Source organism: Chrysemys picta, chromosome 12, assembly GCF_011386835.1.
Source record: "Chrysemys picta bellii isolate R12L10 chromosome 12, ASM1138683v2, whole genome shotgun sequence".
Classification (NCBI taxonomy): Eukaryota; Metazoa; Chordata; order Testudines; family Emydidae; genus Chrysemys; species Chrysemys picta.
In genome coordinates this window covers 22,577,967-22,593,422 of record NC_088802.1, presented here as the reverse complement: position 1 = coordinate 22,593,422, position 15,456 = coordinate 22,577,967, and the positions used below count along the sequence as shown (strand labels likewise).

The window sequence follows — 15,456 nt, the reverse complement described above, 5'->3', positions numbered from 1 at the left end:
TTTGTTGGCCAGAACATTCTCCTTTCAGCAGCTATGGGGCTGCGAGTTGGAAACAGCTTGCAACCAGCTCCTCCTCTCGCCAGGCACATGCACAGTGCAATCTGTTTGGCGCGAATCCAACCACTTCAAAGTCTGACGCGCCTAACTGAGAACTAAATACTGGTGCTGATAACGTTGTCACTTTATTTCCGCCCAAGGGCCAGTGGGTGGACTGCACTCTGCTGAGCTTTGGAGTCCCTCGTGTGAGGATGTGAGCCCCGGTTTTAGCTGTGCACAATAAATCAGCACCTAAATGCACCAACTGTAAGAAAAGTTAGAAATACTTCACTGCAATCAACTGATTTCTCTCTCCCCCATCCTGGTGTAAATCAGGAGTAACCCCACTGGACTCAAGGGGCTGATTCTCCCATCACTCATCTCAGGGTAAGTCCATGGTGTTACACTGGAGTATGTCTGGTTTCAGGGAGAGGAGATTCAGGCGCTTTGACTCCAGCCTCTGCCACATCCTCCACCCCCTGAACGCTCTTACTCTAGTCCCCAGGTGTCTCCTTCCCTCTGCTTCACACAGTCCAGATCCCCAAACAACCCCCCCAACCCTTAATCCCCTCCCTCCCCTCTCACAACGCTCCACCTCACAAACGCTCCTGGGCCCTGTTCTCTGAGATTCCCCCTCCCATGGCCAGAGCCAATTCTCCACCCAGAGTTCCTGACTCAGCTTCCTCAGGTTTCCCTGCTGAACAACTCTGCCCACCAGTCCCCTCCTCTGCTCAGCTCCAGTCCTCTGACATGACCCCAGCCCCAGGGAATAAACCCCCACCCCTGCTTCCTTCTGTCCCACCTCCAAACACCAGACATTCTCTCCTGCTTCTCTCCTTTGGCCATCCCGAGCCACACTTCCTTCCCACCCCACTCTCCTCCTTCCTCTGCCTGGCCCTCTCTAGAGCTGGGGGTGGGATTTCAGTCCCTCATCCCATTTAGTCCATCACCTCTCAGCCAAGCCTGCCCAAGGAGGGGAGCAGGGAGCGCCCATCTATGGAGTAGATCCCTGTCTGCTAGGAACTGCAGAGAGACACAGCAACTCAGGACATCCAGAGAAGGGACACAACAATGGCAGCTGGATAATACGGTGATGGGGGCATGAGAGAGAACCAAACAATCCTGGCAGTGGGTGCATAGATAGATAGATAGATAGATAGATAGATAGATAGATAGATAGATAGATAGGACCAATGATTGCTAACACTGGAGGCTCAAATGCATCGCAAGCCTGGAAAAATTCCACAAAGACCAGCACAGTAAGTTTGCCATTTCAATTAAATATGTTAGAGTATTAATATACAGGGCTAATTTAAGAACATAAATTTGAATTATGTTTGGAACTCTTTAAGACCTTTGCTATCAAGTCAACAAAACATCTAGAGTCTATCAGATTATTTTTATCAAAAAAAATTTGGGCTTTCATAGAATTCCCAAAAATTTCTGATTGTTCATGTTTTGGCAAGTGAGAAACAAACATTTTCAGCTAAAAATAGGAGAAAACTGATTTTTTTCCTGCCAAAATACACCCAAAAAAACATGGGTTTTCAGTTCTCCTATGTATATATTTGAAGTATCAGTGAAATATATTTGAGGATACCTGAGACGTTCTGTGAAAATTTGATTAATTGAAAATACAATTTTCCTTTGAAAACAATTTAAGCAGAAAATTTCTGACCACACTTAATTGAAAACTGAGCTTTAAGAAAGACTGGGGAATGCAAATATTGTCCAATAATACAATAATTTCAAACCCATACACTCTATTGCATCCCTTCTTATTTCTGTTTCAGAGGGGTAGCTGTCAGATAGTGAAACTGAGTAAGCAGGAAAGCTGATAGTCCACAAAATTTGTTTTGTAGACTAGTGCCTTTAAATTCAGGAAAAAGAAGAACAGGAGGACTTGTGGCACCTTAGAGACTAACAAATTTATTAGAGCATAAGCTTTCGTGGACTACAGCCCACTTCTTCGGATGTATATAGAATGGAACATATATTGAGGAGATATATATACACACATACAGAGAGCATAAACAGGTGGGAGTTGTCTTACCACCTCTGAGAGGCCAATTAATTAAGAGAAAAAAAACTTTTGAAGTGATAATCAAGCTAGCCCAGTACAGACAGACAGTTAGATAACAAGTGTGAGAATACTTACAAGGGGAGATAGATTCAATGTTTGTAATGGCTCAGCCATTCCCAGTCCTTATTCAAACCGGAGTTGATTGTGTCTAGTTTGCATATCAATTCTAGCTCAGCAGTTTCTCGTTGGAGTCTGTTTTTGAAGTTTTTCTGTTGTAATATAGCTACCCGCAGGTCTGTCACTGAATGACCAGACAGGTTAAAGTGTTCTCCCACTGGTTTTTGAGTATTTTGATTCCTGATGTCAGATTTGTGTCCATTAATTCTTTTGCGTAGAGACTGTCCGGTTTGGCCAATGTACATGGCAGAGGGGCATTGCTGGCACATGATGGCATATATCACATTGGTAGATGTGCAGGTGAACGAGCCCCTGATGGTATGGCTGATGTGATTAGGTCCTATGATGATGTCACTGGAATAGATATGTGGACAGAGTTGACATCGGGGTTTGTTACAAGGATAGGTTCCTGGGTTAGTGGTTTTGTTCAGTGATGTGTGGTTGCTGGTGAGTATTTGCTTTAGGTTGGGGGGTTGTCTGTAAGCGAGGACAGGTCTGTCTCCCAAGATCTGTGAGAGTAAAGGATCATCTTTCAGGATAGGTTGTAGATCTCTGATGATGCGCTGGAGAGGTTTTAGTTGGGGGCTGAAGGTGACAGCTAGTGGTGTTCTGTTATTTTCTTTGTTGGGCCTGTCTTGTAGGAGGTGACTTCTGGGTACTCGTCTGGCTCTGTCAATCTGTTTTTTCACTTCAGCAGGTGGGTATTGTAGTTTTAAGAATGCTTGATAGAGATCTTGTAGGTGCTTGTCTCTATCCGAGGGATTGGAGCAAATGCGGTTATATCTTAGAGCTTGGCTGTAGACAATGGATCGTGTGGTGTGTCCTGGATGGAAGCTGGAGGCATGTAGGTAAGTGTGGCGGTCAGTAGGTTTCCGGTATAGGGTGGTATTTATGTGACCATCGCTTATTAGCACAGTAGTGTCCAGGAAATGGACCGCTTGTGTGGATTGATCTAGGCTGAGGTTGATGGTGGGATGGAAATTATTGAAATCATGGTGAAATTCCTCAAGGGCTTCTTTTCCATGGGTCCAGATGATGAAGATGTCATCAATGTAGCGCAAGTAGAGTAGGGGCATTAGGGGACGAGAGCTAAGGAAGCGTTGTTCTAAGTCAGCCATAAAAATGTTGGCATATTGTGGGGCCATGCGGGTACCCATAGCAGTGCCACTGACTTGAAGGTATATATTGTCCCCAAATGTGAAATAGTTGTGGGTGAGGACAAAATCACAAAGTTCAGCCACCAGGTTAGCTGTGACATTATCAGGGATACTGTTCCTGATAGCTTGTAGTCCATCTTTGTGTGGAATATTGGTGTAGAGGGCTTCTACGTCCATAGTGGCCAGGATGGTGTTTTCTGGAAGATCACCGATGGATTGTAGTTTCCTCAGGAAGTCAGTGGTGTCTCGAAGATAGCTGGGAGTGCTGGTAGCGTAGGGTCTGAGGAGAGAGTCTACATAACCAGACAAGCCTGATGTTAGGGTGCCAATGCCTGAGATGATGGGGCGTCCAGGATATCCAGGTTTATGGATCTTGGGTAGCAAATAGAATACCCCTGTTTGGGGTTCTAGGCATGTGTCTGTACAGATTTGTTCCTGTGCTTTGTCAGGGAGTTTTTTTAGCAGATGGTGTAGTTTCTTTAGGTAATCCTCAGTGGGATCAGAGGATAATGGCCTGTAGAATGTGGTGCTAGAGAGCTGTCTAGCAGCCTCCTGGTCATATTCCAATTTATTCATGATGACGACAGCACCTCCTTTGTCAGCCTTTTTGATTATGATGTCAGGGTTGTTTCTGAGGCTGTAGATGGCGTTGTGTTCTGCATGGCTGAGGTTATGTGGCAAGTGATGTTGCTTTTCCACAATTTCAGCCTTTGCACGTCGACGGAAGCACTCTATGTAGAAATCCAGTCTGTTGTTTCGACCCTCCGGAGGAGTCCACGCAGAATCCTTTTTTTTGTAGTGCTGGTAGGGAGGATTCTGTGGGTTAGTATGCTGTTCAGAGGTATGTTGGAAATATTCTTTGAGTCGGAGACGTCGAAAGTAGGATTCTAGGTCACCACAGAACTGTATCATATTCATGGGTCTGGAGGGACAAAAGGAGAGGCCCCGAGATAGGACAGACTCTTCTGCTGGGCTAAGAGTATAGCTGGAAAGATTAACAATATTGCTGGGTGAGTTAAGGGAACTGCTGTTGTGGCTGCTTGTGGCATGTAGCAGTTTAGATAGTTTAGTGTCCTTTTTCCTTTGTAGAGAGGCAAAGTTTGTCTTGTAAATGGCTTGTCTAGTTTTTGTAAAGTCTATCCATGAGGAAGTTTGTGTGGAACCAGTGGGAGAACACTTTAACCTGTCTGGTCATTCAGTGACAGACCTGCGGGTAGCTATATTACAACAGAAAAACTTCAAAAACAGACTCCAACGAGAAACTGCTGAGCTAGAATTGATATGCAAACTAGACACAAACTCCGGTTTGAATAAGGACTGGGAATGGCTGAGCCATTACAAACATTGAATCTATCTCCCCTTGTAAGTATTCTCACACTTGTTATCTAACTGTCTGTCTGTACTGGGCTAGCTTGATTATCACTTCAAAAGGTTTTTTTCTCTTAATTAATTGGCCTCTCAGAGGTGGTAAGACAACTCCCACCTGTTTATGCTCTCTGTATGTGTGTATATATATCTCCTCAATATATGTTCCATTCTATATGCATCCGAAGAAGTGGGCTGTAGTCCACGAAAGCTTATGCTCTAATAAATTTGTTAGTCTCTAAGGTGCCACAAGTCCTCCTGTTCTTCTTTTTGCGGATACAGACTAACACGGCTGCTACTCTGAAACCTTTTAAATTCAGGGTGAGAGTTGAACCAAGCAGCCAAAACCTATCTATCCTGACATGGAGAACAGGGGGACTTCAAGGAGATCAAGAACAGGAGATCTTGTGTCCAAATGGCAGCCAGTATCTGGATCAGTGGGGTTCTCAATTCTGCACTGCACACTGGAAACACGTTTGCAATAATCTTCTGTGGAGACAATGAAATGGATCTGTTCTTCTGTGAAATCCCCCAGCTCCTCAAACTTGCTTGCTATGACTCATATCTCAGTGAAACTGGGGCTATTGCCTTTAGTGTGTGCTTTGCCTTAAGCTGCTTTGTTTTTATAATTGTGTCCAAATCCCCTAGGGACCTTTAAAATTCTAAAGACTGTTTTCAGTATCTTGTTAGTTTGGTTCTTAATTGAGAGCCCTGGAGAACTAAATTCTTCTTTTCACCTATAAAGCAAGTGCACTTGTCTAAGGCAATGTGTCTGTCATGTAACCTGGAGATGTCATGTCTAGGGAAAAGACAGGAGGTTGGTCTAATACCAGAGCTGCGATTTTCTAAGAGTCCTGAGGTGTTAAATGCAAGTTCCCAAGGACTCCTTTAATTCCATTAGGCCCTACTCCAGAAGGAAGCCACAACGTTCACTGTTGGACAATATTCCCGCCACCATTGCCTCTGGGACAGAATGCGGGAGATCCAGTTTGTTGGAATATATTTCTGGTAGAGGAGGTATCTAGGAAGCTGTGAAGAAGCTGTTCGGAGGGGTGAGCCTGGTGGGTTAGGGTAGATGGCCATTCGTTTGGTTTTAAGCCAGATAATCCCCTTTTGGTGTGGCTTGTCCCATCTGGTACTGAGAGAAAACCAGACTTGGTTTTGTCCAATATAACAGACTAGGGAGGCATGCAAGGTCACACTGGTGGGTGGGGCCACGCAGGCACGGGCAGGGCCACAGCTTTCCCAGGAGTACCAGAATGTCCGGTATTCTGGGAATGCGTCAGTTGCCAACCTAGTTGAGGGCAGAGTTGGACAATATTTTCCAAAGCCATTGGCAGATTGTTTAACTCAGCTAAAAACATAGCAGCATCTGTCAAGAACAGGTTGAGGAAACCATTTCCCAATGACAAGTTACTTTGACCAACTCTACCAACCTGAGCTGACAGCAACATACAACCCCCTGCCCATGCCATGCCTCTTCGGTCTCCAGGGTGCAGAGGGACTAGGAATGGGTATGTCTGAGATGATCCAGGAATAAACCTGCCCCTTCTCTCACTAGGGAGTCCCTCCCGTCTTAGGTCTCACTCCCACTACTGTTCTGCAGTAGCTTGGTAGGGAACATCAGCCTCTGATTAGTAAAGGAATAAGGTCCCCTGAAGTTCTCAGGCCACTTGCACATATGCGAGGGTCACCATCTAATCTAGGCTGGCATCTGGGGGACTCAAACAGAGACATCTTGGGCCCAAAGTACGAGCTTTTACAACTTGAGCTGAAGAACCAGGGTGCCTGACAGCCACTGAAACAGCCTCCGATTCTCAGGTGCAGAACAGAGGGGCCTCATAAAATGCACTGCCCATGGGTGGTGTTTATACAGCGACACTGCACAGCTACACAGGTCAAGGGCTCCATCTGAGCTGGAGTCACCTCCCTCAGCCAGGAGGACAGGGCCTCACAGACAGTTGTACTAATGCAATGCTATGGACTCTACTAGTGTTTATTTTCTGTGTGGCCCCTTCTCCTCTCCCCCGTCCCTGCAAATCCGTAAAGACACAGAGTCATAGAGTTCAAGGCCAGAAGGAACGACAAGATCATCCAGTCTAATCTCCTGTACTCCAACACCACCCAGCACCCGCACACCAAACCCAACAACTGAAATTACACCAAAGTGTCACAGCCCTCAGGAAACTAGACGGTTCTGTGCCACCGGCAGAGAATAGGAGAGACTGCGGTGCACCAGTGCCTGAGGCCCCCACAATGGCAGGGAAGTGATTGAGATACACCCAGAAAATCCTGGCAGGTGACCCGCAGCACATGCTGGAGAGGAAAGTGAACCCCGCCTCCCCCAAGGTCCCTGCCAATCTGACCAGGAGGAAAATTCCTTCCTGACCTCCACATGATGATCAGTTAGACCCTGAGCATGTGGGCAAGAACCAGCCAGCAAAACACCTGAGAGAGAGAGAGAGAGAGAGAGAGAGAGAGAGAGAGAGAGAGAGAGAGAGAATGCCTCAGTGCCACATCAGAGCCCTGGCACATCCCACCCAATGTCCCATCTCCAGCTAGGGCCGCCCCGATGCTTCAGAGATTTAAAAAAACACCCTCCCAGAATACACTGGGGAGGGGGAGAATCCCTTCCAGACCCCTGCCAGTGGCCAGATGAAACCCTGAAGCATGAGCTTTTAGAAACATAAGACATACGCCACAAGTGAGACCCAGGGTTGCTGAGCCCTGCCCTCCACCATCACAAAGAGCCCCATCATACAATCCCACTCAGACATGTGTCCAGCTCTCTCTTAAAGTGAATTCGGTCATTTGCCCCCCACAACTTCTATTTGGAGGCTGCTCCAGAACTTCACCCCTCTGATGGTTAGAAACCTCCCTGTAATTTCTAGCCAGTCTCTCCATCACTCACACGCCCAAATGTACACGTGAGCCAGGCTAACACAGTCTGGCTCCTTGTCCCCCTCTAGTGATTAGGCCATGAATGGTGGTTTATAAGACAATGGGTTCATTCCCCAGCTGGTGGCAATGGATATACAGCTCCTTTGGAGGCAGTAGGTCAGATCGACAGATGCTGAAAATTGCTTTAGGGCCACCAGAGTCAATGGAACTACACTGATGTCTTCTCTCACCTACCCCAATCTTACACCTCTCTGACTCCTTTTGTTCCAACGAAGCCACTCCTGATTCATACACACAAGCAAGACAACTTCCATCATTGTTTTCAGTGGCCATGGAACAGGTGCTAGTGGCCAAGCAGTGTAACAGGTATTGTTTGGGCACAGAATGAAAGTCTCATTCCACTCACGCACACAATTTACACCCATTTAACTACACAACTGGACCAAATTATCTACTAGTGTAAATCACCCCAGCAGCAGTGACAGCAGTTAATCTGGATTTGCATTGGTGCAACTGAGATCAGAATCAGACCTGTTTGTGTGCAAGCTGTGTGGTCATGGAAATAACTGACATTAATGAACAGATACTAAGTAAGCAAATTTTAATTAGAGAAAGACAGAAAATTAATTCTGTGTGAATTACCTATAACCAGTCAATCTCTTCAGGGCAGCTTTCATCTCTTTGTTCCTCATGCTGTAGATAACTGGATTCACGATTGGTGGCAATACGGAATAAAGAACAGCCACCACAAGATCCAGAGCAGATGGGGAGCTGGAGGTGGGTTTTAGGTAGGCAAAGGCCCCAGTGCAAACAAACAAGGAGACCACAGTGAGGTGAGGAATGCAGGTGGAGAAGGCTTTATGCCGGCCCTGCTCAGAGGGGATTCTGAGCACTGATTTGAAGATCTGAACATATGACACAATCATAAAAACAAAGCAGCCTAAGACTAAACATATACTAAAGGCAAGAACCCTAACTTCACTCAGATATGAGTCAGAGCAGGTGAGCTTCAGTAACTGCGGGATTTCACAGAAGAACTGATCCACCATGTTGCCTCCACAGAAGGTCAATACAAACGTGTTCCCAGTGTGTAGCACAGAGTAGAGAATCCCACTGATCCAGGCACCAGCTGCCATTTGAACACAAGCTCTGCTGTTCATCATTCTCTCATAGTGCAGTGGTTGGCAGATGGCAACATATCGGTCATACGCCATGATGGTGAGAAGGGAAAAATCCGCTGTCACGAAGGAGAGGAGGAAAAAGACTTGGGCAACACATCCATCATAGGAAATGGACCTGGTGTTCATGAGGGAGTTGGCCATGGATTTGGGGACGGTGACAGAGATGGAGCCAAGGTCTAGGATGGACAGATTCATCAGGAAGAAGTACATGGGAGTATGAAGGTGGTGGTCGAAGGTTATAGCCATGAAGATAAGAAGATTCCCCATCAGGGCTGCAAGGTAGATCACTAGAAACCCCACAAAGTGCAAAATCTGCAGCTCCCGAACATCAGAGAATCCCAAGAGAAGGAACATGGTGGTTTGGTTGGACATTTTCTTTCTCAGGACATTGTGTGATGGTTGCAGAGGGAGGAACAAGAGCAAGGGACAGGATTAGATCAGTAAAATAACTCTCCTTTTGTGAAAACCACCTTAATTTCCTTGAGTCAGACCCTTAGCTTGTGAAGATTGGTGTAATATCGGAATGGGGAAAACAGTCCCACTGACTCCAATAGTGTTATTCCTGATTTACACTGGAGTGAGAGAAAGTAGAATCAGCTCAATGGACTCCAGTGCAGTTACTCCTAATTTACACCAGGGTGATGGAGAGGAGAATTAGGAACAATTGCTTTTGAGGTATTTGTATATCTCTGTCACCCAAAGGTCGGCGAACTCTGGATAACTTTGTATAAATGTTACTATCCTCAGTTTACTGAGGGGAATCGGGTGTTTGGCTGGACAGATTCTGCTGTCAGGGGCACTGCTGTGAATGTGGGGTAATTTCACTGCATGCCATGGAATTACTCCCCATTCATATTGCTCTAAATGGGAGCAGCATCTTGCATGGAGGTGACCAAACCCAGCCATAATTACACAGTAAACTCGAATCATGAATACAGCTCAGGAGTCCTGATGCCCCATCCCCTGTTCTAGCCAGATTTCCATGCTCACTGCGAGAGACAGACGTCGTGACTCCCCTCCTGCTTCTCTAACCACTCAACTAAACACCATCCCAGAGTTTGGAAGAGAAACCAGGAGTTCTGTCTCCCATTTCGCTCCCTGCTCTAACCCACTAAATCCAACACCCCTCCTGGACCTGGAAATAGAGGCCAGGAGTTCTGGCTCTATCCACTGGACTCAACTCCCTCCCAGACCTGGGAACACAAATGAGGTGTCATGACTCCCCATTCCCTCCTCTAACGAGTACATTAGACTGCATCTCAGCCTCTGTCCCAGTGACTCTCCATTGCCATCAGGAATGATTGCTGCGAGTGACAATGGAGAGTCATTGGGCCAACGAACGCAAGTGAGAGTGATTCTCCAGCGTGGTACTTGGGGCACTCACCTGGTGTCTGGAAGAGCCAGGTTCAAGTCCCTGCTCCAATGACTATTTAATTATTGATACAACGTGGAGAAGCTTTAACAGGAGAGACTGAGACAGTCTCATTTCAGAACAGCCCGTAGCCTAGAGGCTCAGGCACCCTCCTGTAAATTGGGAATTCAAATCCCTTCTCTTCATCAGACAGAGGGAGGGATTGAACCTGAGTTTGTCACAGGCCAGCCGAGTGCCCAAACCACTCAGCTTCAAGCTTTGAGGGGTGCCAGTCCACAGTCCTTATGAGAGACAGAAATGGAACTGTCCGATTCTGGCTCCTCTACATACTGGAGTGAACTTCCTCCAAGAGCCACATATAAAACTCAGCAGTCCTGGCTCTCAGTCCCTGCTACTCTTACCCACTTGACCACACTAACTTTACAGAGCTCGGGATAGAACACAGGAATCCTGGCTCCTAGTCCTCACTACTCTAACCCACTTGACTCAACTACCTTTGCAGCAATCTAATAGACAGACGAAACAATAAACTGAGAACTAGACACAAACTGATGCTAGATAGATTGTTAGTTTGTTGTTAGATCTATCAAACTATCTGAGAGATACAAGTAAAAAAAGAACAGATTTAGAGAGTGAGAGGGAAAGACAGAACTAACCCAAACTAACAGGTAGATTGAGAAGTATAAAAAAAAACTAATATAGAGAGAAAAATATAAACAGACAGATAGACAGCAATAACAAGAAACTAATGTATACAGAAAGAAAAGCAACAACGAGCAAATAGTGTTTGTCACAATTTTTGGACAATTTTAATATAAACTCCTTGATCTAGTCTAAAAAATATGTGTGTCAATTTGATCAATTCCCCCACTCCCAATAGAATGAAACTGAGGCATGAATATTCTGCCCCCTGTTTCCTAAGGTAAATGCTTGGGACTGCCTCAGTTTCCTGTGCTCAAATTGAGGTAAGAGTGAAACTATGAAAAAAAATCTATTGTCACTTACAATTTCATCCTTAAAGTGCCACTCTAAAACCCACAAATATATTTCATTGCAAGAGCAAACTTACGGTGCCGGTCTGTGTGGAATCCTCCCAGACTGAGATGTCTTTTCTCCTCCAGCTACAGACTGCAACTGGTTACCCCTCTCTCTCTAGGGTGACCAGACAGCAAGTCTGAAAAATTGGGATGGGGTAGGGGGGGTAATAGGAGCCTATATAAGAAAAAGCCCCAAATATCAGGACTGTACCTATCAAATCGGGACATCTGGTCACCCCATCTCTCTCTAGCCCCATGCCCACCGCTCTATGGATCTGTCTCTCTATCTAATGCCCCGATCACTGTATTATGAGAGGCTGTTCCCCCACCACACTGAGGCTGAGCTGCAGGACATACAGTGAGATCTGTGCTGTCTGCAGATGAGCTGTGTGTCCAAAACTTTGGTACTGCAGGAAGGTGATTTATCCATGTCTGTTTTCTACAGGCTTGTCGGACTCACTCCCTGGAGCCCTCAACAGCCCAGAGGCAACAATTAATTTCTCTTGCCATCTACTTCCCTGAAGAGTTTCCAGAAACTAAAATAATCACAATTAAAACAAGGCAGCAGGATCTAGAGGAAAGATTGTGAGTGAAACACTAAGGGCACGCAGGACTTAGCCCTGCTGCTGATCTGCTGTGTTACCTTGGAAAAGTCATTCCCTGGGGCTGTCTTTTCCCTCGCACCCTTCCCTTGTCTTTTCTACTGTAGGCTCCTTGGGGTGGATACTGTGTCTTACCTAATATAATGGGCCTCTCATATTAGTAGCAACGATCAGATAATTAATTAATTAATTAATTAATTAATTGATAAGAAGCTAAGGTTCAAGGTGCCCTGAGATCTGATCCCAACTATTCCTCTGGCTTTGTTCAGGCCCTTCACAGCTCCTTTCCTGAGTTTGTCATCCGTCCAATGGGAATAATAGTTACTTGGAGGATAATTCATAATGAGTGGCAATGTTGTGGGGAAGTCATTTTTGGTTTTGGTTTTATGAAAACCTGGAGATGGAAAACATTTTTGTATATTTTTTTCAGGTTTTGGGGGGAAAGTTTTCAATATCAGAAATCTTTTCCCCAAACTAGAACATGTTTACCATAAACTTGCATTTTTACTAGAGAAGTTTATTGAAAACCAAACACTTTTCAGTCTCCAGTTTCATTTTTTTGTCCACCCCCATCCAAAAGCAATACCGTGGGATGTTATAAAACAATGACATTTCCCACAAAAAATATAATTTTCATTTTTGAGCAGCTTTAATAATGAGTAATTAAAAATAAATTAAATGCATTTGAGTTGATGTGGGTGCAACATTCATTGCAATTTTATTTGACCGCATCTGCTTGTCATAGGAACTGTCTAACTATGTAAGTATTCTGTCCCTGACAGTGGCCAGTACCACCTGATTCAGAGGAAAGTCTAAGAGGCCCTATAGAGGACAGTTCTCGAATAACCTGCCCATTGTGGAGTCTCATCATCATCAGTTTGTGAATGATCTATGGCATGAGGAAGGTGAGTTTCTTCCCATCATAGAGTTTAATCTACTACAAAGTAACTGCATGCTCTCATTATCCAGATAGGCTGGACTATTCAAAGCAACCTACTGGATTTGTCTGTCTAAATCCCATTGGCTTTTGACAGGAGAGGAGTACCCAGCTCCATTAATCGTCTTTGAATATCTCAATTAGTTTATTATTAATTTCTTATTTTATAGATTCCATCACTGACAACTTTCAAATCAAGATTGGATGTTTTTCTAAAGGATCTGCTCTAGATATTATTTTGGGGATGTTCTGTGGGTTGGGTTATACAGGAGGTCAGACTAGACAGTCACTATGGTCCCTTCTGGCCTTGGAATCTGTTAATCTAATTTCATCTCCACCAAAAATAGGGGAAAAAATTCTCAAAAAACCTCACAAAATGGTAGGTTTTTAAAAAAGATTCTAAATTTCTATGAATTAAAAAAAATAAAATTTTCTTTAAATAATGATGTAGAATGATTCTGATCCTCTCCCCTGTTTTTGACCAGAAGTATTAAAATTAATTCCAGGAGATTTTAGCTGAATTAGGCAACATCTCAGAGTAACACAACTCCACTTCTCTCTTGGTGATGTAGGCTATTTTGTGTTCATGGAGGGTCAACATGACCACTGATGGGATTTTCAAGGTTGCCTATAGATATTTGGCCACCAAAATTCCAATTAGTTTTAAGGGGAATTTGATATCCTAGCCCCCTAGGTGAACATCTCCACCCATAGTTTTACGATCAAAACCTGCAACTCTTTTCTGGTGGGATTTTTAAAGCCATTATTCAATATTTTTATTAACAACTTGGATAACGAAGGATAGCATATGCTTATAAAACTTGCAGATGAAACCAAGCTGGGAGGGGTTGCAAACACTTTGGAGGACAGGATGAGAATTCAAAATGACCTTGAACAAATTGGAGAATTATTCTAAAATCAACAAGAGGAAATTCAATAAAGACAAGTGCAAAGTTCTTCTCTTACCAAGGAAAAATCAAATGTATAACTAAAAAATGGGGAATCACTGTCTAAGTGGTGGCATTGCTGAAAAGTATCTCAGAACTAGAGTGGATCACAAACTGAATATGAGTCAACAATGTGATGTAGTTGCGAAAATATCATTTGGGTTTATTAAAAAGCATGCCGTATATAAGACACGGGAGGTAATTGTCCCGCTCTACTTGGCACTTGTGAGGCCTCAGCTGGAGTACTGTGTCCGGTCCTGGGTGCCACAGTTTAAGAAAGATGGGGACAGATTAGAGAGAGTTCAGAGGAGACCAACAAAAATGATCAAAGGTTTAGCAAACCTGACCTATGAGGAACAGTTTAAAAAAAACGGCATGCAGAGGAATGGGGTTTGATCTGGAAAAGAGGACCAGCAATCTCAGTCTGTAGTACAATACAAGGAAATTTATTTAAAATACTGTTTGAATGGTACCTCACACAGCCAGGTTAAATATATATATACAGATTAAATGGGGATAAATGTTAGAGAAATTGTGGTGAAAGAGGAGATTTGATGCATTGGACATGTCTAGTCATTAGAGAGTATTGGAAGCAATCTGTAACAAAATGACCCAATTGTTGGATATTTATTATCTAATAACCTTCTGGTGATCCTCCTGGGGCTTCCTGATGGAAATGGTCACACAAAAGGAAATGAAAAATTAACCTCTGATCTGCTCAGCTATTAGTAACCTCTCAATGGGAAAAGAAAAATAGTCCAACCATTGAGGAATGGTTCAAAACAATATGGCAGGTTGATTATGGAAAATTAACACAACAATTACATATTCATCAAAATAGACAGAGGACAGATAGGTACTTAAATAATTGTTTACCTCTTATTATATTATTATGCTCAAAGTATATTCACCCGCAAAAAAAAAAAAAAAAAAAAATCCCAGCACACCTGTCCAATTCTTTGCATATGAACATTTGATAGACATACCTGATCTGTTAAATATGTGAATACAGAGATTTCACTCAATTTAATAAAATCACCAGAAATGACATAGGAGTTGTAATGATCCTCACTCTGTACTATGGTATCACCCTGTTAAATAGAAAGATCTGGTGACTATATTCCCGTATGATGTCTCTTTAAACCAAAGTTCACTGTTGTAATGATTGTTTTGTTTCTGATATTTGCATGGTAAGGATTTGTAAACTTGTTAAAACTTCCTAAATAAACAGTAAAAAAACCCTGGGCATGTTGATCAAGCTGCCAGAGAAAAGTTCAGCTCCTAGTTTAGACTGATATAAATTTGCAGTAAATCCACTGACACTAGAGTAGATTCAATGGAAATAATCAGGATTTATATCAGTGTGTGAGAAGAATTAAGCCCATTCTTAAAATGGACCACAACATTTGCACTTATCAGAGGTTAAAAAAGTGGCATTGTCGGTTGACATGTAAAAGAATTGATGTTTTTGGAATGAAACATTTTGATATTCCAGTACAAAATGACTTTTCATTTAAAATGTTTCCTTAATTTTACTTCAAAATGTGGTCAACACTGGAAGAAATTGTTTAGATTTTGTCAAAATGGAACCTGAAACAAAATTGGTTTTGACTTTTTGACTCACCTGAAATTTGGAAAATACCATTTTCAGTTTGACCCACAATTATTTTTTTTCTGATTTTTCAAAATTGCCAGTGAAATGAAAAATCTATTATTCGCCC

At 43.6% G+C, this 15,456-nt stretch overlaps 1 protein-coding gene and 1 long non-coding RNA gene across 2 annotated transcripts; one reads left to right on the top strand and one right to left on the bottom strand.

Annotated features, from left to right (window-relative positions):
• The first annotated feature begins 201 nt into the window (after positions 1 to 201).
• Positions 202 to 14,960, top strand: LOC122172781 (uncharacterized). The gene is made up of 4 exons (XR_006173347.2): positions 202 to 423; positions 11,695 to 11,834; positions 12,634 to 12,756; positions 12,959 to 14,960. It is a non-coding gene; the product is annotated as an uncharacterized LOC122172781 (long non-coding RNA).
• Positions 8,298 to 9,212, bottom strand: LOC135974635 (olfactory receptor 14A16-like). Its single transcript, XM_065563056.1, has one exon. It carries the CDS (start codon positions 9,210 to 9,212, stop codon positions 8,298 to 8,300), a length of 915 nt encoding a protein of 304 aa, XP_065419128.1.
• Positions 14,961 to 15,456: the final 496 nt, after the last annotated feature.

Coding starts and splice junctions, on each gene's coding strand:
- LOC135974635 (XM_065563056.1), bottom strand. CDS start 9,212: ATGTCCAACCAAACCACCATGTTCCTTCTCTTGGGATTCTCTGATGTT.